Source organism: Squalius cephalus, assembly GCF_949319135.1.
Source record: "Squalius cephalus genome assembly, chromosome: 3".
NCBI classification, from domain to species: Eukaryota; Metazoa; Chordata; class Actinopteri; order Cypriniformes; family Leuciscidae; genus Squalius; species Squalius cephalus.
The window spans coordinates 20,451,447-20,474,775 of NC_137124.1; the positions used below are offsets into that span (position 1 = coordinate 20,451,447).

At 36.5% G+C, this 23,329-nt stretch overlaps 2 protein-coding genes across 3 annotated transcripts in view; both read right to left on the bottom strand.

Moving 5' to 3' along the window:
- Positions 1–1,294: 1,294 nt before the first annotated feature.
- Positions 1,295–16,557, bottom strand: alpk3b (alpha-kinase 3b). Of its 2 annotated transcripts, XM_079866087.1 has the most exons (14): positions 16,158–16,557; positions 15,341–15,379; positions 12,841–12,962; positions 12,617–12,734; positions 10,800–12,537; positions 6,248–8,150; positions 5,731–5,875; positions 5,412–5,539; positions 5,229–5,267; positions 4,817–5,091; positions 4,597–4,685; positions 4,232–4,449; positions 4,087–4,135; positions 1,295–3,457 (listed from the first exon to the last, which is right to left on the bottom strand). In XM_079866087.1, exons 1-14 carry the CDS (start codon positions 16,286–16,288, stop codon positions 3,193–3,195), a joined length of 5,259 nt encoding a protein of 1,752 aa, XP_079722213.1. In that variant the 5' UTR covers positions 16,289–16,557; the 3' UTR covers positions 1,295–3,192. The 2 variants fall into 2 exon arrangements, with proteins under 2 accessions (XP_079722213.1, XP_079722214.1); XM_079866088.1 differs by lacking the exon at positions 15,341–15,379 and having other exon boundaries at positions 16,158–16,537.
- A 2,505-nt stretch (positions 16,558–19,062) lies between these two features.
- The window catches only part of frmd5b (FERM domain containing 5b), a 38,652-nt gene continuing 34,385 nt past the window's right edge, over positions 19,063–23,329 (bottom strand). Inside the window, exon 14 of the mRNA XM_079866089.1 lies at positions 19,063–22,572. Within this exon, the coding sequence (XP_079722215.1) occupies positions 21,992–22,572 (581 nt within the window). The 3' untranslated portion in view covers positions 19,063–21,991. The remainder of the gene's footprint in view (positions 22,573–23,329) is intronic.

Here is a 23,329-nt window from a genome sequence, read left to right on the forward strand (position 1 = left end):
ACCTATGAAAAAACAGTCCATTATATATTATAAAACCGATGGCCTAGCAACAAGTCGAACACTACCACAATATTACAGTAGCCTAAAATTGATAGGCCTATAAGTAACTGCTCTGATGTCAGTTTCTCGAAAATCGAGTTGTGTCTAGTTGTCTGCATGAAGCATCAAAGTATTTGTATTTGTGTTTTGTATTGCCAATTGACATAAATTAATATCCAGTTTGATGAACTAGGCTACACGAGTCCTGCATAATGGTCAATCGTGGAAATGATTAAACACTGACCAAAGGACTATTGATCTAACCTGTAATCTTTCTAAAAGCATTATCATATAATTAGTCAGTCATGATTTCATTCAAAAATGTTTAGCCTTTTCTCTTGTTAAGATGCACAGCGCGAAGGCTGTGAGATTGTTATCAGAATGTCAGAGCAACACACAGTTCACACACACGGTCTGCAGTGCCAGATTATACCACCAGTGACAGTTACCACAGTGACGGCATAGACACACTCGCTGCCTCCAACTTTTAGTGGATAAGAGATAAAAGTTGTTAAAATGCCAGCGCTATTGTGACATTTCAGAAGCTTCGGGTGCTTCTAATTCAATTCCCTATTTAGTGCAAAAATTACATCCCACGTGTCATGATTATCAAAATGAAAAGATGACAGTATATTCAACCTGATATTTCAACCTGACCTTTTAATAATATTATATGGTAAGGTGTATTTTGCGCATGATCTTTTAAAAGCACTATGTTTACACATTCAAACCCTTTCCTCTCATCCTTCTTATTCTGCATTTGTTTTTAATTAATGAGTTTGCCTGTTCATACTCAGTCTGGATTCCAGTCTAACCCTCCACTTTGTAGCTTATTACTCCATCATGACGTGAACAGACAATTACGCATAAGTACATGCTAGGGACTATAATTAGGCTCCCTCATGGTAGGCATTTGCAAAACCTCAGGCTAGAATATATATTCGTTCATTCGACTAATTTATCACAATCAAAGTATATGGCAATGCCTTATCACCAATCCTCTGCTGGATATGAGAGACTATGTTAATGCATTCATTACTCTGCACACTCTTCTCAGATCCTGTCTAGGTTTTGGAATGTTTCATTTTGTATTCATAATGTTTTCTCCACATGTGTCCGTGTTAGCCGTTGACTGTAGTTTGCCCACAGACCAATATACACTTAGAATTAGGTTGGTTTGGTAAAATTTCCTTCAATTTGGATATAACAGTATCCATAATATATATATATATAAGTCTAAATGTTATCAATTGTTGACACAATCCTTTATTATAGTCAACATTATAATCAGTTAATCTAACTTCATGATTACCTGCATTAATACCTCTTACTCACAGAGTCTTACTATATGTTTACTGACCCAGTATTACCAGAACAAAGGCAAAACATGACAATTATCCATCAAAGTCATTCAAATCAGGTTCTGGGGCAAGATGCGAAATGGCTGTCATGATGAGCTATAGTAAAGTTATTGTTAAAACGCATACAGAGTGCATACATATGAAACAGAGTCCATGCAAGCTTGTCTCATAAACAATGTGAAATAGAGCAGTGATTATAAAATTGTCTATTCCATTCTGAGACAAAGTCAAAATCCACAAATGTTCATACATATGAGATGCAACACTTGTACTCTTTGGAATGATTCCTTTCCCTTTCACTTAAGCCAAATGCAAATTTACAGATTGATCACCTGTATCTTCTACACAGTAAAATCTAATAAGTTATTGCTTAAAAACGGCATGAAAACCGATTGCCTAAAAAAAACGAAGTAAAGTGAAATAGGAATAGTAATTTGTACTGACAAATGCTTAGTTCACAAGAGTTCAAGTAATTAAAAAATAACTAGAGTGTTTACAGAACTGTGTTTTGCATGCTGAATGTTGAGGTCTGTGTGTCTCAAGCATGGTCAATTGCAAGATATCATCACAAACATAGAGAGATTACATCAACCCAATTAAAAGTTCCACAAGGTGTTTATGACAGAAGTGGCAGCAATAAAATCGTAAAAGATCATTATTCGACATGAACAATATATGATTTAGTTAGAAGTTAGGTCACCTTTTAAAAGTGACCTAACCTTTTAAAAACCTATTTATTCCTTCCTTTCCTTTGAAACCAAATAACTGTGATGTCTTGTTGCATCGCTGCATCGGAAGAGAATTACAATACTGTAAGTGAAGTTCCAAAGTGCCCAACCAAAGCGAACATTAATCTCCATAATGATAAGTTCAAACAATAACATTTTAGGGAAATAAATTTATGAAGTCAGTATCATGTGATGCTCATTGACAATTCAATGTTCAAGATGAAATTAGTGAATGCAGTAAAACTAGAGAAAGATAACTGCAGAAGTGGAGGAAATTAGTGAAAAGACTATTAAGAATAGTCCCGCCTCAAAACGTATTTTTTGCTTGACAAAATGGCACTCAATGTCATTATATAATAAATAAATAATGTTAGCATCAGTTTCTGTGTTTTCTATTATATGCATCTCACATCAAGCTCAATTCAGCTCCCCTTCTTGTTGTGCAAAAAGTTCATTTCTTCTGTGGAGCACAAAAGATTTGAGAGTTTGTATTATAAAGTGCCGTAGCATTTTAATGGACAACATTCAATAGCTTTCTAAAAGTTAAAGATTATAATTTGAAAAATATTTATCATTTTCAGGATACGCATCACATTAATCCACAACCAAATGGAAATAATATGCTCTCTCATCTCATAAAATAAAAGGTCATTTATAACTAAATTATTATATTTTTTAAAATTATTATTTACAAACAGCTAGTGAGCCAACAGCACTGTACTTCTTTCAGAAATAAACAAAGAGGTAATAACATTTTGTAGTGCCACAGCTCCTCTTGACATTTTCACGCACATATACAATGCCCTTTCAAAAAACCTCTGAGGATTATACAACAGATTCTGAAAGGATCACTACAACAGAAGATTATATGTTTCTGGATTTACATATCTCATTTAAAATGTTGCATTTATCAAAAGAATGTTTTTTACTTGCATTCTGGTTGTAAGTGCAGCTGCATCCTATCTGCAGATCAGTAGGCGACCTTTCCTATCAATAACAGACATACTTCTCCTTTTTCCCCTTTAGTTTTACCTTTGGCCTATTTTAAACACCTTAATTTCGAGTTAGGCTGAGGTCTGAGGGTTCAGCTTGCGGGATACTTTGGGGCTCTTTGTGGACTTGCGTGAGGTTTGGGGACTGGAGGAGCTGGGATCTGTTCTTCGTTGTAGTAGTGGGCTGCTTGAGCCTTTGGATCTGGATGGAGTCTGGAGTGTTTCTGGGGCTTTGAGAGGTTTGAGGTTTAAGAGACCACAGAAGTAATTACACTGATGCTGAATGTGAAACAGCTCAAAAACCTTCGGATTAGCTTCACAGGGAAACCCCTGATACCTGCATCAGAAAAAAAACAAAAAAAAACAAGAAATTACAGAATATTATAGCACTGTAAATTAATCTATAATGTTTAAACCAATTAAATCACATACAATACCATTCAAAAGTTTGAGGTCGGTAGGATTTTTTGATGTTTTTGAAATAAGTCTCGTAGTCCAAGGCTGCATTTATTTGATCAAAATACAGTAACAACAATAATATTGGTAAAAATGACAATTTAAAATAACTGTTTTCTAATTTAACATATTTTAAAGTGTAATCTATTCCTGTGATGTGAAAGCTGAATTTTCAGCATCATTACTCCAGTCTTCAGTGTCACGTGATCAGAAATCATTATAACATGCTGATTTGGTGCTCAAGAAACATTTCTTATTATTATCACAGTTGATAAATGTGCTGCTTAATATTTTTGTGGAAACCACGATATGTTTCATGATTCTTTGATGAATAAAACTTTCAAAAGAACAGCATTCATGTGAAATATTGTTTTTTTTGTGACAATGTAAAAGTCTTTGCTCTTACTTTTGATCAACTTAATGCATCCTTGCTGAATAGAATATTAACTTCTTTCAAAAAAAATATTTTATCATTAGAAAACCTGAATGAACTGTTCTTACAATACCCACCCCTTTGACCTGATTGCTATTCCGATATTTGTCAGTATTGTATCAACTCCTGCAAAAAACAATAGTATCAAAGTCAGCATTTGAACTAAAACTAGTGCGAAGACATGCATAATCATTTGTTTTGGATATATTTTCTTTAACTTACCCTCAAGTCTTGAGAACAGCACATTTCCATTGGTCCACTGGTGGATCCAGTGCTGGAGAGAAGAACATTTTTGTCCCACCTCTAACTTCTCATTTAATACCAGTGACCCGGTCCAATCCAATCCACAATACCGCTTATAGACACCCTTAAGCTCTGCCTCCGCTGTTGCATAAGGAACACTGCTTGCTGGACAGTACATGAAGTATAGAGGGATTACCCTGAAAAATATACATAGTCACAGTGACAACACATGTGAGATCAACTAGGATCCTCATATGCTCTTTGACTTTGATATACTATAATAAATCTACGGAATGAAATCACATGATTTGAGCAGATTTTGGTAGAGAAAAAACCTCACTTACTCCAGCGCTGCACCAAAGCTCTCTATCACTCTCGTCTCTGTAGCAAAGATCTTGAAGTATTCTCTGGCCATGTTCTGAATTCTACATTCCTACAAATTAGAAATTTATAGTCCTATAAATAAGGAACTTATGGGAAGAAATTCGAAAAAGTGTTACAACTTATCGTTGAGAAATGTTACAATTTTACATGGATTTTTCAAAAACTTGAAAGATCTGTCACCTGTTTTGTGATTTGGAGATTCCTTTCAGCCAATACGGTCTCCTCTCTGCTCTCATATGCAATGGGGCTCCGCACTTTTATAAAACATGAGCTGCCCGACTCAAACACAGGATCTAACCCATAGATCACTTTCAGCCGTCTGGTTTTGTGCTCACATCCCATTCCGACCTGAGCTTCTTCTGTTGTAACACGGCCGTAGAACTTTGAGCCCCAGCAGCCTGCATCAGCAAGACCTTTACTAAAGATCAGAGGAGTCATCTCAATCTCCTCCCCAACTTCATATGAAAGAGACAGAGAGAGAGAGAGAGAGAGAGAGAGAGAAATGGTAAAAGGGACAGAGAGATTTATATGTATACTGAGGGGTCAACAAAAGACTGAAAGCACTAGGCTATACAGCTGCTATTTTTTCTACCTTCCTGGAGCTCCTCACGCAGAAACATATTGGAAATAACTGTCAACAGATGTAACAGACAACAGGAAGCACAGTCACAATTAGAATACATTCTCTAGGAAAAAAAAAATCTGTGAGAATTTTATCATGGATAATTTAGACAAAAGAACACATTAGAAAGTTAAGAGCATAGATAAGACTTACACTCTGCACTGAGAAGATACTCTGTGGAATCTTTGCCATAGTCATTGGTAATTGTGCATCTGTAAACCCCACAGTCTCTTTTGGACATCCGTATAATAGCCAAGCACAACTGAGTCTCATCTCCTGCACTAAAACAGAAAACAAAACAATATACAAGCAGGCAGCAGAGTACGTAAGCCTATAATAATATAATAATATAATAATACTAATATGCATCATGTTGTATTTTGCATGTTGTCATATGACACCACTGATGAAAGCATTAGGGTTTGAAGCACTGGATATCACTAGGGGTCAGTAAAACTCTAGGAGTGCGTACCTTCTCTTTATCTGTGCAATCTCCACCTCATCCTTGTACCACCTTATTGTCGAGTCACTTACTATATTGAAAAACTGACACCAGAGTTTCAGATGTCCAGAGGCATCAAACACCTCTGGTCGGATTTTACGGATAACCTGTGGAACTGCAAGGAAGGAGAGGGAGGACGAGAAATATAGGGGGATAAATGGTGTGATAAACAACGTCCAAAGGCAAAGTGAGCAACGTCCATTAGCAACACAAAGGCCATAAGTTTGATTCCCAGGGAATGCATAAAATGCAATGTAGCTTTGCATTAAAGTGTGCCCAAATGTCTGAATAGAAATGTAGCAAAATGACACGTCATTGTTTTATGGTCAAACACACGTTTTATGGTCAAAACAAACGTCACATACAAGCATTATAAATAGTTGCTAGAATTCAGGTTTTCCATCCGCTGTGAACCACTTGTCTACACTATTAAATGAAAATAACTGCTTTAATTGTGTGTTCAGTGTCCATTCCTTGCTATCTTTACCTTTGAACTGGTTTTCTTTGTCTTTCTCTGTTGATTTGGGCTTAATGTTCTCATTTTCTGCAGGCTTGTGGAGGTCAGCCGGGACACTCTTCCGGGTGAGACGAGGGGAGTGCGTTTCTAATGATGTCTTCAACTGTGAGTTACTGACTGATTGTAATGGAGATTCAGGTTGTGTTTTCAAAGATAATATGTCCCTCTGATATGCATCTCTATTTGCTTCTTCAAGACATATGGCCATTCCCATTTCACTCCTCTCTGTTTTAGTGCTAGGTAATGTAGTCTTTTGATTCGTCCTGGTGGCAAGTTCACTGTGGGCAGCAGTAGAGTTGTCCTGATGGTCTGTATTCTTCAGTGGGATTATTTCCATACAGACACCAGGCTGGATCACTGCAGAATTGACTTCCTCCCCATATTTATCATTGTCTCTAGAGTTTATATGTGTTGCAGCACTGGACATGGTGCTGGTGGAACTTTGATCTGACATCTCAAGGTCCAATGCAGCTGATTTCAATTGTTTTATGAAAGAGTCAGAATCAGTTTTCAGATTAAGATCTGTTTTTGGATGACGAGTGGTTTCAGTTAATTCAGACTCATTTGTCTTTATGCTTTTGTCAGCATTGTGATGTTGCTTAGGAACCTCTGATAGTCTAATATAATCTGTTGAAACCTTCTCAGTGGAACAATGACTTGATGATTCAGGTCCTTGAATCAGGCTTTCTTGACTTAGTGAATGTTGATCAGGCTTGTTGACTTCAGAAGTTTGTGAACGTAGGGAAAGATCAAACTTCTCATCACGCAGACCTTTAAATTCCAAAACGGCTGAGGTTTTGTTTGTGGTGTCTGTGCAATCAGAATGAATAAGTGTACTTGTTTGACTGACAGTGTTGCTATTTGTCACACTAGAGGTTACCGCATTTGCTTCAGTTCTGATTTTAACAGTATCTGATTTATTAATAGCACTCTTGCATAAAGTGTGTTCTGTTTTGTCTGTGCTATTTTGAGATGTGCCATCCACATCTGTAATATATATTGCAGGAATGGTAAATTCGGTGGGTAAAGCTTTTGAATGTTGGGAGAGGAATGTAGAGGGACCAGAATGATCAATACCTTTTTTTGCAGAGTAACTTTGCATCTTGTGATGAGTTGATTCTGGTACTTCAAATGTGGTAACTTTAGATTGCTCCTGTGTGTCCATTTTAGAAACATTGTTTGTAGCTAGAGAAGAGCTCTGACACTCTCTGGCCTTAGTATCTTTCATTTCAACTTTAGTAATAGAGGAGCTATTCATGGTCTGTGGTTGCACCACATTCGAGTTTAACTTGCAAATTTGAACAAACTCTGTGACAATGACTTGATTTGTGGAATGGTTTGAGTTTGCTGTTGATTTTTCTTTTGAAATGCTGTTCTGTATGTGCACATTTGTACTTGTATTTATGTTTGTCATCTCATTTTCTTCCATACTGTCAAAAGACATGGATGCAGGTTTTGTTTCACCCTTAGGTTTGTCAGACTCTTTGATGAGTTGGTTTTCAGCTTTGCTATCCTTCTCAAACACGCTGGTTAATGTGTCATCTCCTAATGAGGAACTCATAGCTGTTGTAACTTGGCCATCATGAAGCATGTGTGAAACATGACCTGAGGAGATTTTCACACTCGGCTGAGTGTTTTGAGGCCCAGTGACAAGTGTACTGCTCTTTGTTGATGCCACAGACTGGTCACCTGCTCTCAACTTCTGTCCCTGTGATGCAAGGTGGCAGGAACTGAGTGTGTCCGTAACACTCGCAGTGACCTCACACATCAGTGGGGGTTGCTCCTTTAACTTCTTGGCTACTTCCTTATGAAAAGGAGGAATATCATCAAGAATCGGTGACTCTGTGGGCTCAGTGTGAGTATCGCCTGCAGCCTGAAATCATAGAAATATATTTGTTTATATTCAGAAGCCTTAAAGGGATAGTTCGACCAAAAATCATAATTTAGACTACCCATATTTATGTTGCTCTTAACGCTGTTTTCATTCTTCTGTGGAACACAAGATAATATATTTTGAAGAATGTTTCAACTATTTTTTTTCTATGCAATGAAAGTCAATGGGGTCCAAAGCAACATTGGACCCCAATGACTTTTATTGGACACTACACTCAAAATTTGGGTCGGTAAGATTTTTAAATGTTTTTTAAGAAGTATTTTATGCTCACCAAGGCTGCATTTATTTGATAAAAAAAAAAACAGTAATATTGTGAAATATTTTACAGTTCAAAATAACTGTTTTCTATTTTAATATATTTAAAAATTGTATTTACCCCTGTGATGGCAAAGCTGAATTTTCAGCATCATTACTCAAATCTTCAGTGTCACATGATCCTTTATATATATATATATATATATATATATATATTTTATATTTATATTGTTTTATATTTTTTGGAAATTGTGAAAAAAAATCTTTTTTTTTTGGTCAATTTAATGCATCCATGTGGAATAAAATGATTATTAATTTCTTTCAAATTAAAATCTTACTGACTGTAAGTATGAATGTATGAAAAAAGCCCACTAAGATCTTTTTTTGAGTTCCACAGACAAAAAAAATATATAATTCCTACAGGATTGGAATAACACGAGTCAGCTAAAGATGACAGTTCTCTTTTTGGCTGTAAATTATTATCCCTTTAATATATACCATATACTAATATATATTCTCATGGACCTATTTACATTTAATTAAAAAAAAAAGACATTTCTTTAATGGAAAGCTAATTTCCTCATACCACAGAAATAAACCAGTGACCAGTTGTATACACTACTTAGACTAGTCTTATAGGGGTGGTTGATTATGATTTCACTTTTCTAACTTTAGTTAGTGTGTAATGTTGCTGTTTGAGCATAAACAACATCTGCAAAGTTACGAAGCTCAAAGTTCAAAGCAAAGGAAGATATTTTCTTTTAAAGAGATTGCTTTTTAAGGACTACAACAAACGGCTGGTAGAGACTACACGACATTCCTCACGGGTTAGTGACATCACCAACCCTACAATTTACATAAACCCCGCCCCCTGAACACGATTTATAGATTATCAAGACAGAATATGCTAATCAATGACTAGAAGATAACTACACATCAGCTACATAAATGCATCAACTAACCACACAGAAATGTCCTGTTGCTTCTACATTTTCTTGAGTCTCTCCATCATTGTCTGACTCTGGTTTTAACATAAAAGGCTAAAAGTTTTTGAAATTTCACAAAGGACACAAGCTCTTGAAGCTCCGCCCTCTGTGCCAGGAGCAGCAGCTCATTTGCATTTAAAGGGACAGACACAAAAACAGTGCGTTTTTACTCACCCTGAAAAAGTGACAATTTTAACATGCTTATCTGTGGGGTATTTATAAAAATATCTGTGGGGTATTATAACAAAAACTTCACATACACACTCTGGGGACATCAACTACTTATTTTACATCTTGTGAAAGGGGCATTATACCACCCCTTTAAAAGTTAGTCATCTAATTATTTTCTTAAAGATTGGTTCTAACTTTTTGAAGTCTGTTGCTTAAAAAGGTTGATCGGTCTAATTTTAATCAGAAAATTCAAGACCGATGCTGCTAGTTTATAAAACGAATTCTTAAGACCTTGAAATCTTAGTGGCTCAGTTTATGCAACTGGCCCCAGATATACTGGTTCTGTTGCACTGTACTAATGCCAGATCCCTGACTACTGTAAATCTGCAGGGAGATTCTGCCGCTTAGCACTTGAGTCCTTAATCTAAAATCAACAGAGCATTATATTAGCTGAACCTCTGTAATATTAGCACTTGATTATCTCTCATTTAGCTAGGACAAGAGAAAAAACAAGAGGAAGAACCAGAGAAAATAAGGGGATTCAACATTACTTTATTTGAAAGACCCCAATATTAGATAATGTGAATGCCCTAATTATATGATTACAAGTTAGAATGAGAAGCCACCTGTTTTCAGTTGACTAGGTCTATCTTTGCTTCGTATTTAGTATCTATTGCCTTGGGGAAGCTGTTGCACTGGCCATATTTAGAGAGTATTTTAAGGCTTTATGAGATCGGAGGGGAATGTGGGATTAAGGAGAGCAGCTGGTCTGTCCCCAGCACTTACGGCTTACACAGTAAAGTTTTATTTTGTTTCTGCTTTTAAAACGGCATGTAGCAACAGGTGATTTGGGACAGCAAACACATCTGATGGATCTCAGGATCTCTATACTACTGTGTACCCTGGAGCCACAATGTGCGTAATGGGAATATTATCGTTGTCTGTGACCCTACTTGTGTGTCATTTAAGATGGGTCTTGTCACATCATCAAAGTCATGCTTGTGGCACTATTTATAGTTTATGATTGTGGCTGAGGGGGGTTACTGGTCTCACTACCACTGGGAACATTACACTCGCATGAAGTCACAGCCAGAGCATGAGGAAACACTCACCAAATCCCTAAGGGAGCATGCAGATACATTCCTCTCCCCTGTGTCCACATTGACGTCATTCCCGCCACAAGAATGAGGCAAGATCCTCACACACATGTACTTACTGGGTTTCTATTCCCGTGTTCATCAAAACGTTTGAGGTTTGATGTCCCTTTCTCAGATGATTCTGTTTGCTTCGTGATTTCGACTACCTTGTTGGTCTGAGTTGTCATGGAAACCTTCAACGCTGGTCGTTTCTGGGTTGCAATGGGCTTTTGAACTCTTTTTGATTCTGAGGGACTTTCCTGTGCATTCTCTGACAGTTTTTCACTCTTTCTGTCTGTTATGTCCATATTCTTTCTAGATTCAGTCACTGAGGCGATCTGAGCATCCTGAGCTCTCTTTGATTCTTTTGAGGGACCTTTGTTCACATTCACTGACTGTTTTTCTTTCATTTTTGTATCTGTTATGTCCATTTTTGTTGTAGATTCAGTCACTGTGGTGATCTGAGCACCTTTAGCTCTCTTTGATTCTTCTGAGGCACTTTTGTTCACATTCACTGACTGTTTTTCTTTCATTTTTGTGTCTGTTATGTCCATTTTGTTTATAGATTCAGTCACTGACTGTTTTACATTCATTTTTGTGTCTGTTATGCCCATTTTCTTTCTAGATTCAGTCACTGTGGTGATCTGAGCACCTTGAGTTCTCTTTGATTCTTCTGAGGCACTTTTGTTCACATTCACTGACTGTTTTTCTTTGATTTTTTTGTCTGTTATGTCCATTTTGTTTATAGATTCAGTCACTGACTGTTTTACATTCATTTTTGTCTCTGTTATGCCCATTTCGTTTCTAGATTCAGTCACTGAGGCGATCCGAGCACCTTTAGCTCTCTTTGATTCTTCAGCGGCACTTTTGTTCACATTCACTGACTGTTTTTCTTTGATTTTTGTGTCTGTTATGTCCATTTTGTTTCTAGATTCAGTCACTGAGGCGATCCGAGCACCTTGAGCTCTCTTTGATTCGTTTGAGGGACATTTGTTCACATTCACTGACTGTTTTTCTTTCATTTTTGTGTCTGTTATGTCCATTTCGTTTCTAGATTCAGTCACTGAGGCGATCCGAGCACCTTTAGCTCTCTTTGATTCTTCTGAGGCACTTTTGTTGACTATCTCTGGCTGTTTTGTACTTTTTTGTCTGTCTGTTATGTCCATTTTGTTTCTAGATTCAGTCACTGAGGCGATCTGATCGACTGTGTTCTGTACCTCCATCTTCTCATTGGAAGTCCCTCTCTCATTCATCATCTCTTCCCTTCTTCCATTTGGTCTGTTTTCCTTGCTTCTCTCTGTTGCAGCTGTCGAGATTTTGAGCTTCTTCTTGATATAATGCTCATTGGTCTGTTTGCTGGAGGCACTATGCACAGTATCATGGATATACATTAGCCCCTCACTGTCTTTGTCTCTGTTTGCGATCATTTCAGAGTTTGAGATGCCATGGAAAAGTCCTGCTGCTGACTCTTGAACTGGAGCGGCTAGTCTGTCCTCTACTGGAGGTGTTTCCACCTCTACGGCTTTCTCCTCTGAAGGGCTGCCAGCGCCCCTGGTCTCCATGGACCTGCGTTTCCTCTGGGCTCTTTCAGGACTACTGTCGTGCTCAAAGGCTGCTGGGACATTCTCTTTGCCTATATTGCGGTGCTCCTCCTGCTCATGGCGACGGTTCTCGTTTCGCAGTTTAAGCTTTGCAAAGTAATTTTGATGAATCTTGTACTCGCTCATTGTTCCGACCTCCAACACACCTGAACATGACACAATGCCTCGACTGTTCTGTGCTGATGCTTGGTAAATTGCAGCATCCTCCAGAGTACAGCTAAGATAGAAATAAGCACTGAAAATGTTCACTAAACAATAATCAAAAGAAGAAAAAAGGTTCTCAGAAAAGAGCATACTTGTATATTTGGAGTGTGTGTGTCTTCTCATCACGTGATATTTCATATTTGGGAAGACCGCAGTATCTGTCCAGCTGTATGTCATCTTTGTACCATGTCACCTCAGGAACTGGGTAGCCTGCAAATGGGATGGACAAAAACCAAACCTGGTGAGCAGAAAGTTTGGACAACTTTACTAATGTTCCATTACACAGTATAATGCAATGCTTGCTTTGATGGGATACCTGAGACCACACAGTTGAATTTGACGTTTGCATCTTCAGACACAGCTTTGGATTTTAAGGTGGACTCAATTGTTGGCTGTGTCTCCTCAGTTAACTGAGCCATGACACTGCAGAGAGTGCTCCTAAAATGGAGGTAAATATATAATTGATCTAAGGCTAAATTTGCATAAATCATTTGCATTATCATCAGCATAGCACTGTCATCACAGTCACCATTATTGTTAGCATTCATGCAAAGTAAGATTTACAGTGGTTATATTAGCTAGGTGAGACACAATATTAAAATAAACGGAAAATTCTAAATATTACAACTGAATAACCAATAGTTTGTTAGATGTATAAATTAGCTGAGAATATGTTGTTTGACTCTAGATAATGGCAGGTAATTCTGATGTTACATCATCATTGATGTGTTTATCATAAGCTTTCCTAATATCTTACAGTGACTTCACAAATTGGGTGTTTTTTCTATGTCCCTTTTGTTTTATTTTTGTCGTATGAAGTTGACAATAAAAAGAAAATTAGTCTTTGAAAGTTTTTTTGTTTTTTTTTACCATAACGTCATAATTTATTCATTCATTTTATGTATAGACAATATGGTTCTATAAATTGTTTTTGTGATTTTAAAGGGGCTATATGTAAGAATTTTCATGTATTAAACCTTTTTTTATTGCCAATGTGTGATGAGAATAGCTTGTACCGAAACTTAAAAAAACAAGACCTTCCCCGACTTCATAGGTTGTCTATGATAGCTGTAGACTGATTTTTATGTCAATGACTCGGGATGATTTTGTCTGGAAAATCAAAGGAATGTGTTACACGCACTCCCAAGAGGCTCTCTTCCATTCAATGACACATTAAATAAGCCTATATTATTCAAATTTTAGGAGTCAGGACAATGCCGAAAGAGCCATTCTGTACTGTAATGTCAATTGTCATGCAAAGAAAGGGATTAATTCAAATCACATCAAATCACATAGCCAGATTTATATAGTCTCAAATATAGCCTACTTTATAATCAAACTATCATAACAGTGTAATTTTAATTACCTGTCGACATGATGCTGGTGAATTGCAGAGCTGGTGCAAACATATCCACATTGCTATGATCAGATGCTTTCTTAACTGCTGCTTTCTCACCACTGTCCTTTTTGTTTTGCGTTTATTTTATTATTGAAATGAAAGTGCGCAGCATATTTACACATTCATTCTAAGCGTCGCTCACAGCAGCGTGGACAACGTCGGGATGTTCGTTAACAGTATATCGCTGCAAAGGTATTTCAAACTTCTTTTTGCTTCTAAGCATATAGCGAAAAAGAACTTGGCCTTGAGCATTTTGGGGCCTTGAATCACATTCAGTCTCTTGTAATGTGCATGAGAGCGCAAGCATGAGCAATGAGTTGCTGGCTGCAGTTCACCTCGGCCACCAGTTTTGCTAATAAAACAGGTTTCTGAATTCTACATATAGATTCATTATTTACTCCCCCTCATGTTGTTCCAAACCCATAAGACTTTCGTTCATCTTTGGAACACAAATGCAGATCTTTTTTAATGAAATCAGAGCTTTCTGTCCCTCCATTGACAGCCTACGCAACTACCACTTTCAAGGCCCAGAAAGTGACATAATTAAAGTAATCCATGTGACTCCAGTGGTTTAACTTGAATTTTATGGTGACGTAAGTGCTTTGTTACGCAAATTTTTATTTTACCACTTTAGTTGCAAAATATTAATCTCAGATGTGCATTCACGCAACAACGTCTGCTCTCGCATCAACCCGCATGCATCATGGTGCACACGTGAACGCACGTTTGAGATGAATATTTTGTAAATAAAGTGGTCAATTATATTTTTTGCGTGAACAAAGCACTCGCATTGCTTCATAAAATTGAGGTTAAATGGAGGCACATGAATTACTTGATGTCTTTACTACCTTTCTGGGGCTTGAAAGTAGTTTCTTAGGCTGTCAGAATGGAGGAACAGAAAGCTCTCAGATTTCATCAAAAAGATCTTCATTTGTGTTCTGAAGATAAACAAAAGAAAAGTAATTAATGACAGAATTTACATTTTTGGGTGAACTACCCTTTTATCTAGACACATTAAGTAAGGAGCATGCTTGAAATATCAATTGTGAGCAGGATTTTTGTATTGTGCATCAAATTATTTATTTACTGCATTTAGGATACAGTACAAACAATTTTCAACACCATCATTTTCATTGCAAAATTCTATTATTCAATTTATCATCAAGATGGGAAATTACACTACAGTGGGAATTTTCATGAAAAATGGAAAAACATCAGAATTCTCCTGTGTATGTTGGACATTGTTAGTGAAAACAAATGAAATCAACTATTGAGAGTGTGAAAAGAGTGTTTTAAGAGACTATTTTCTAAAAGTCCACAAGAACAAAAGTGCCTGAAATTGAAGAAACACCAATAAATCAAAACTGCTGAGAATTTTGTTAAGTTAGCTAGTTCTGGATAACAGTTGTCTTTTTACCTGGATGGCTTGAACTGAGAGAATCTATGGCCAACATAGCTAAGCAGAGATGAAGCAAGCACAAGAATCAGCCTTGCGCACAAGTTTGTTTTAGTGATGAACAAAATCACACAACCATAGCATTCAGGTCTATTTGTAATGAAGGACATGAATTTCTTTATTTTGGGAATTATTTTGGCCAAAACTGAAATCAATAAAATCTCCATAGTAATTTATATCACATTTATTATTTGCACATTGTAAAGCTTTCATAATATTTAAAGGTTGTGTTTTTGACAAAACAGATTTGATAAAACCGTTGCTCTTGCGGTAAATTGGGCACTGGTGAATACTAAAAGACATTTATTGAGGGAGGCATGCGCACTACTTATTTATAACCTTATGACCTTCACACAAGCCTTTCAAGAGTCCGACAGTGGTGGAGCTCTGAACTATTGGCAGTAAAGTAAGGAAATCAAATATCTTCTCTTCAGTCACCCTGTATTCTAGGCTTACACAGTTTATTATTATTATTTGTTTACTCAGAATTATAAACAACGTAAGCTTGAATTAATTTGTAATATAAGGAAGCATATGGCTTGTAATATGCATTATTTATGTGCTGTTCATTTAGGCTGATAAATCTAAATTGTTGTTTAAGCACTACTGCATTATTTATCACAAATCTCCAATTTAACAATCACTAAAAGCATTTTGCAAGCAGTCATTTAACAGATGCTTTTATCAACATATTACAGGGACAGTCCTTCTGTAATAACCAGAGTTAAATTCTTTACACGAGGGCACTGATTTTACATCAGGAATCATAAACCTGTACCTGCTTTCAGATCGGACACTGCTCAGGTAGCTCCTTCTGCCAGACCTTCTATTCTGAGAGGCATCGCTGGCACTGTAGTAAGACCTTCCATCACTCGAGAGCGAGCGGTTCATCAGCCTTCTGGAACTCATCTTCTTAATCTGTAAGTCTCACATGCATTCACAGAGTCATCTGCTTGCATCCAACATTCTTAAAGCCTGTCAACATTAAACGCAAAAGTGTTTGTTTTCCCAAACTTAGAAAGTTAAGGGGTCGAGCAAAAATCTTCCGTCATCACAGCCAGCATCCCAGCAGTAGATTTCTCACTGGTTTATGTCTTTACTTTGACACTCAGGACAGGGGTGCACTCTACAAGCTCAGTGTTTTCTTTCAGTGCCGTTGGACTCCTGGGGTGGTGCACGGGGGCATAAGACTCTGCTGTTTCCAATCAGTCTGCAGCTTGCGTGGCCATGAAGGCTAATTATAGCAGGGCCACAAATAGGCACACAAGCACATCACATTTTCCAAAACTGACTTACTAGCTTTTAAAAAAAAAAAAAAAAGTCATTCTCTTGCTGAAATCCATGATCGAAGTCCCTCTTACATTTTTCAAGGTCTACCAGCACCACTAGCATAAACAGGTAAGCCAGAACCATGTTAATATGCTCCCAAGTGGGTGTTTGAGAGAATACGTGGTGTTTGTTAGTCCTGTCGTAACCCAGCATAACCCTTAAATGGACCGTCTATTCAAGTAAACCTGCTCGTCTGCCTGATGGCATTCCTCTGAGCTCCATTAAATCTGACTATAAAGTCAGGCATCTGGGACATGGGGATCCTTTCCAAGCACCAGGAGGCTGTAGTTACATGGACATCTCATGATGATAGTTCTCATCCTGTGTTGATCAATGGAAGTATGGAAAGCTTGTCAAGGATTTTGATGTGTGGTGCCACATGCAGGTGAACATCAGGTCACACCAGGAACCACTGAAACCAGTAACCTACCAAAATGTACCTCTTTTGTATGACATGGGCTGGATATGGCCTACACTACTGTTAAAAATATATATTTTTATGAAGTGAAGTCACATTTGTTTAAAAATACAGTTAAAACGGAAACATTGTAAAATACGATTACTTATTTCTATTGCAATATATGTTAAAATGTAATTTATTCCTGTATGGCAAAGCTGAATTTTCAGCATCATTAATCCAGTCTTCAGTGTCACATAATCCTTAGAAATCATTTTTATATGCTGCTCAAAAATGCTGAAAAGTTGCGCTGCTTAATATTTTGTGGAAACGTGATACTATGATAAATAGAAAGCTCAAAAGAACAGCATTTATTTGAAATATTAAATATTTTGTAACATTATAAATGCCTTTACTGTTACTTTGATCAGTTTATGCACCCTTGCTGAATTAAAGTATTAATTTTTTCACAAAAAAAGAAAGAAAGAAAAAAGTAAAGAAAAGAAAAGAAAAAACTTACCCCAAACTTTTGAACTGAAGTGTATAAGGCACTATTAAACATAGAAATAACGGGTAAATTCAGTCTTGTGTGTGTCATATGTGGTGTCTCTTTTACGGATATATACTCCAATTTGCTCAGGTTTAAAGAAAATGTTGGCTTGGGTGTGTGTTTCATCATTATTAAAGCCCATTGTTAGGATAATAGGTAGCCTATAGTTAATTCAGTTGATTTGTAGCACTGACAGTTACATTGCACCAGTGCTGCTCTGAGCTGTGAGCAAAATTAGTTAAAGTCTATGACCAAAAACACATAAACATTTAAGATGGCAATCTGACGTACCATGCTTGAACTAAGGCTGGATAATTTAGTGTTGACAGTGTTGTGTTCATTCTACTGCTTTATGAATTTCCCCTCACTTTTTACCTTTTATTGCCTGTTTAATGTCTAATCTCTTCTGTGAATAAAAACCTTGTGCATTCAGTAATATCCACTATCTAAAACCAAGTCTGCACTGATAAAAATTCTCTGCTTGATTTACTTAAAAAATATGATGAATTCTTTTGCATAATTTTATTACGTAGATCCAACAAGACTAGTCTTTGTACAAACTACTTAATTTTTCTGTTTGTTAAAATAAAATTTGTACATAAAGTTAACTTAATTTTAGCATTGCTCTAGTCATTTTTGTGTGTGTGATCTACATAACTTTAAGAGTTCTAAATGTTTATTTTTGATTGAATCCAACTTAATTTGTACATTTCCAGATTACAAATTTCAAGTGGGATCTACTGTTTTCAAAATTTGTTAGTGTATTTTAAAGTTACAAGTACTCAAATGTTATAATTAGCAACTGAGTATTTCTACTGAAAGTATAAATGCAAATAGTAAATTTTTTACTAGGTATGGGGCTTTACACAGATAATATGGCACCTTTGACTTTTTCTGCCATATTTTGTCATGAATTACTTTGTATATAAGCTCTCCTTGTATATAAGCTCTCCCCTCTCATCTCCCCTTTTAGGTTTGCCCGAAGATTAGCATTAGCATTAGCATTATATGAAAATTTGTTGAGAGATTTGGATGAGAGGAGTGTTTCTGCCGACTAGTGGTAATTGCTTAACATTGCAATGATTTCTGCAGTGATCACACTAGCCTGTTGACTCGGATTGATTACTCAAATACATTAAGATATTAGTTAAACGTCATTTATCGTGCACTTTCACATCAGTAGGCTACACTCATATGTAAAGTAAGAACATTTAGAGAAGGCCTCGTTCCTGTCTCAGAGGATCGCAGCAAGGTTTCTGGAAATTATTTTAAAATAGTTCAGTAAGAATGTTGAGAGTTGAGATTACAATTCTACATCGATTACTGCAGACCTACATCAAGTGGAATTTCTCATTTATTTTTTTTAATTATTTTATGAAACTCACAAAACTGCATAAGTACATTAAATTTGGTTTGGAGAAGGTTTATTTTTTTTTAGAAAAACATAAAAATAAACTGCTTTAATGCCTTCTTGGTACAACACAGGGTAACCAAATTATGGTATGAATCAATGAAAATAAAATATGTAATTTACAGAAAATAATAATCTGATGCTGTACAGTGAGCAGGAAGATCACATGGCTCAGGCACAGTCGAGTCATTGTATAACAGTGTAATTCATTATCCATTTCAGATTGTCTTCTGAAATACCACATTTCAATCTGCTATTGCTTTGAGTGAAACATACCATTTGAAATGTCTGAAACAGTGTCCATCGCCACCAGTAAGAGATCTGAAGAATTAGTCAGTCACAGTATATTAGAGCTGATTTATAGCGCCACCTGCCGATTGCAAACGGCACAGTGTCAGACAAACAATCAACACATTCTTAGGTTACTGAATTTGTAATGCACTTCTCAACCATCTTGTTGTTTTAGGTTAACAAAACACTTTTCTGCTGGCTTATTAGTGTCATTTTGTATTGCTTCATTTCTTTTTGTATTATTATCGCATAATCACCAGTGCAGAGACAAACATATTAGGATTTCGATGCAGCTGTTTTCATCTGTGCCATCAGTGGTTTTGTTGCATACTGTTTCTTTAGGCTATTTTACGAAGCTACACACACACAGCACACAACAGCACATAAAAGAATTACGTCACACTTTGTTGCTTCCTTGAAATGTAGGGTTTCAACCCCCAAATCTTTTCAGGACATTTGCAATTGCTGTAGGCCTGACAACTGACAGTACCAACGAGTTCCAGTTAGGTTTTATTTTTATTTTCTTGACATAAGCTTTTCTACCAAAGATATTTAAAAATGTGCATATAGTTATGTGATTACTTCCACAGATGACCTTTGTGTCTTAAATTTACCATCAGTTTGTCATTTAAATTAAATTACTCTGCCACTTGTCTTACAGCTAATACAACCCTTTACTATATGTGTCTCATGAAGGCAACAGAAAAGTAACAGAAATGAAACATTTTGTCATTTGGTTTAGACTGAAAATGCATTTACCAGTTCAGCCATTCTGAGACTATATGCCTTTGGATAAGATCTTTTCATAATCACACAACTGGATAAACTAGTTGTGTGAACAAATTCATCATCACCTACAGAAGACATCGTCACATTTTAATTTTGAAAATTAAGGCTGTGTAAGTGAAAGAATGAGGTCTCCAAAATAATGATGCATGCTTAAAAAAATAATTGAACAAATTATAGATAATTCAATGTTTTTTTCAGAAATAGGTTAGACTTTCAAATATTTCACATTACTTTGTCCATCCAGTGCACTTTCTTCACCCTCATCAGAACATTTGAATCTCAAGGCCGCCATCTTCCACTAAATATCAGTGCTCATTTGTATGGGATAGAATATCGTTTCTCGCTCTGGATTGATTGGTTAAAGGTCAGTGGGAATTTTCATTGACCCATACCTTGGTGTTAAAGTCTTTACACAAATGTATTCTCAGTAACTCTTTACCATAAGGTTGAATGTATTAATCCATTAGGTATCATGAACTAACAATGAGCAACTATATTAAAGCATTTTTTTAATTTAAGTTAATTTAAGTGTACTATTATTCATTGTTAATTCATGTTTGTTCATAATAAAGACGAATAATAGTTTATGAGTTCATGATACCTATAATGTTAACAAATGAAACCTTATAGTAAAGTGTTACTAAATTCTCATCAAAACACCACTGAAGCACTATTAAAAGAGATGACACTGTCAATGGCTTTGATCCATACCATCGACCCACAATCATGTTTATAGTATGATATGGATCAAATGTACACCTTGTACCAACATATTACACTTACAAAATACCTCATCCAAAAAACCTCCAAACTCACTCTCAAACTGTCCAACATTAAAGAGATAGTTCACCCAAAAATGAAAATTCTCTCATCCTTTATAAGATATTGTGAACCTGAGAAGTTTCTATCCCTCCATTGAAATTCCAGGTAAGCAAAACTCCAAAAAGGTCATATAAAGGTGTCATGAAATAAATCCATACGAATTGGGCAGTTAAATCCAAGTCTTTTAAAGTGATACGATCACTTTATATGATGAACAGAATTAAACATATCACAAATGGTAAAAATTTAAGTTTTTTTTCATAATCTCTCATAATTGATTCTCACATTGGAGCTTCTGTATGTTTACCATATGTGATGTGCTTTATGAATGTGTGTCACTCATTATTAAGTAAATAAAAGACTACATTGAATCTGTTCATCATATAAGCGATCATATCTCTTCTCAAGACTTGTAATAAACCACTCAATTCAAATGTTTTTTTTTTTTTTTTTTTTTGGACAAACTGCGTGGACTTTCAATGAAGGGACAGAAACCTCTCAGGTTTTATTAAAAATATCGTGTGTTTCATTAGATTAGATTAACCAAAATATTATGGGTTTAGAACAACATAAGGGTGAGTAAATGACGACAGAATTTTCATTTTTGGGTGAACTATGGCTGTCTCGGCCCCTGTCTATTGTCTGGCCAATAAAGGCAACTTTGTCTTTGATTGCAGTATGAGGTCTTACTTGTCACAGTCTGGTTGAACATTTCTTAAGTGTAGATATTATATTTAAATGATAGATAAAGGACGTGTGGGTGACAGCAGCATTTAAAGACCTATACATACCATTTTTTTACCCAAATGCTGCAGGGAACAATTTCACAATAACTAGAGCTGAAACACACAGGTTCTCGTCTTGGCATGGTAGGAAGTCCACGGCTTTGGCTATGTAGATAATAGTAATTTCGTTTTAATCTCATGGTACATGGTATGATATTAATGCTTAGAACGTCCCACTCTCAAACTTCTACAGACTACACTCTCAGGAGAGAGGGGTGCTTATGCACTCAAGTCTCAGTTATTTGTCAATGAGATTCCCACCCATCCAGCGCAACTTGCAGGCCAGCCAGCGCCTAAGGGGGCAAAAGTATTCATAGTGGAACTGCTGGAATTCGGGTGTCCTCCGGATGTCCCTAAGAAGGGCCAAGTCCAGCTCAGATTCTGTTAGCACAATAAGAAGGATAAGGAGGGCAAAAAGCAGAGCCAGGGTCACTAAGAAAAGACGGGCCAAACTACAGATGAAATCATTCACCCCTTCCTCTGGGCCGTGTTGGGTTGGCTGAACCTTCTCCAGGTGGGAACGTTTCCCTTTGGGCTTAACGGCCTGTGGCCTTGCCTGGTTTTGAGTGCACGGTTCTGTTCCTCCTTCATCTTGGATCCTGCGTGGGCCGTTTGTGTGGCGAACCTGAGCCTGGTCCGAGGGGTCATTGGACACAGGTGTGGGAAGCACGCTGTCAGAGGGATTGTAAGAATCCTCAGAAAATTCAGCTGTTCCGCTTCCTCCCTCGGCTCCATTTCCATGGGAGCGTAGGAATGAGTTGCCATTGGAGACCGATCGTACTGGTGTGGAATGGCCACTGTCACGCAGGGACTCCAAACCTGAAACAGAGTAAGGATGTTCAGTGATTGTGTTTGATGGATTGATGTCTATTTGCTTTCAGGGTTTTGTACCAGTCAGAATTGAATTTAGAATGCCTTTTAAATTCAAATTTGATTGAGGTAGCAAACAGGATTGCTAGTATAAATAGATAAATTATGAATTTAAGGAAGTATAAATTAACTGAAATAAGTGTCATTTTATAGCAAGGGACCATGAATGATGGCTTGACAAAGCATTGCCTGAAAGTTTAGAGTAGTTTAAAAAGTTGAAAGTTTTAAGAACATAAGTCTTTAAGTCTTAAGAACAGACAAATAGATATGTTTGAAATGTCACCTACAGAAATTTGTACTTCATGTATACTCTACTTTTCAAATGTCTGGGGTTAGTAAGATTTGTTTTTGATAAATTAATACTTTTATTCAGCAAGGATGCATTTAATTGATCAAAAGTGACAGTAAATACATTTATAATGTTACAAAAAGAAATCTAATTCAAATAAATGCTGTTCTTTTGAATTTTCGATTCATCAAAGGATCCTGAAACAGTGTAGGACGATTTCCACAAAAACATTAAGCAGCACAAGTGTTTTCAACATTGATAAATATGAGAAATGTTTCTTTAGCAGCAAATCAGCATATTAGAATGATTTCTGATGGATCATGTGACACTGAAGACTGTAGTGATGGCAGCTAAATATTTAGTTTTGACATCACAGGATCATATTACATTTCAAAATATGCTAAAATAGAAAACAGT

Bases quoted from the DNA above. Each gene is read 5' to 3' on its own strand.
- alpk3b (XM_079866087.1), bottom strand. From the start codon at position 16,288: ATGAGTTCCAGAAGGCTGATGAACCGCTCGCTCTCGAGTGATGGAAGG. The intron at 5,268-5,411 runs GTAAGTCTTATC...ATCTGTTGACAG, and splicing joins GTATCTTCTCAGTGCAGAGT to TTATTTCCAATATGTTTCTG. The intron at 3,458-4,086 runs GTGGGTATTGTA...TTTCTGATGCAG, and splicing joins ATAGCAATCAGGTCAAAGGG to GTATCAGGGGTTTCCCTGTG.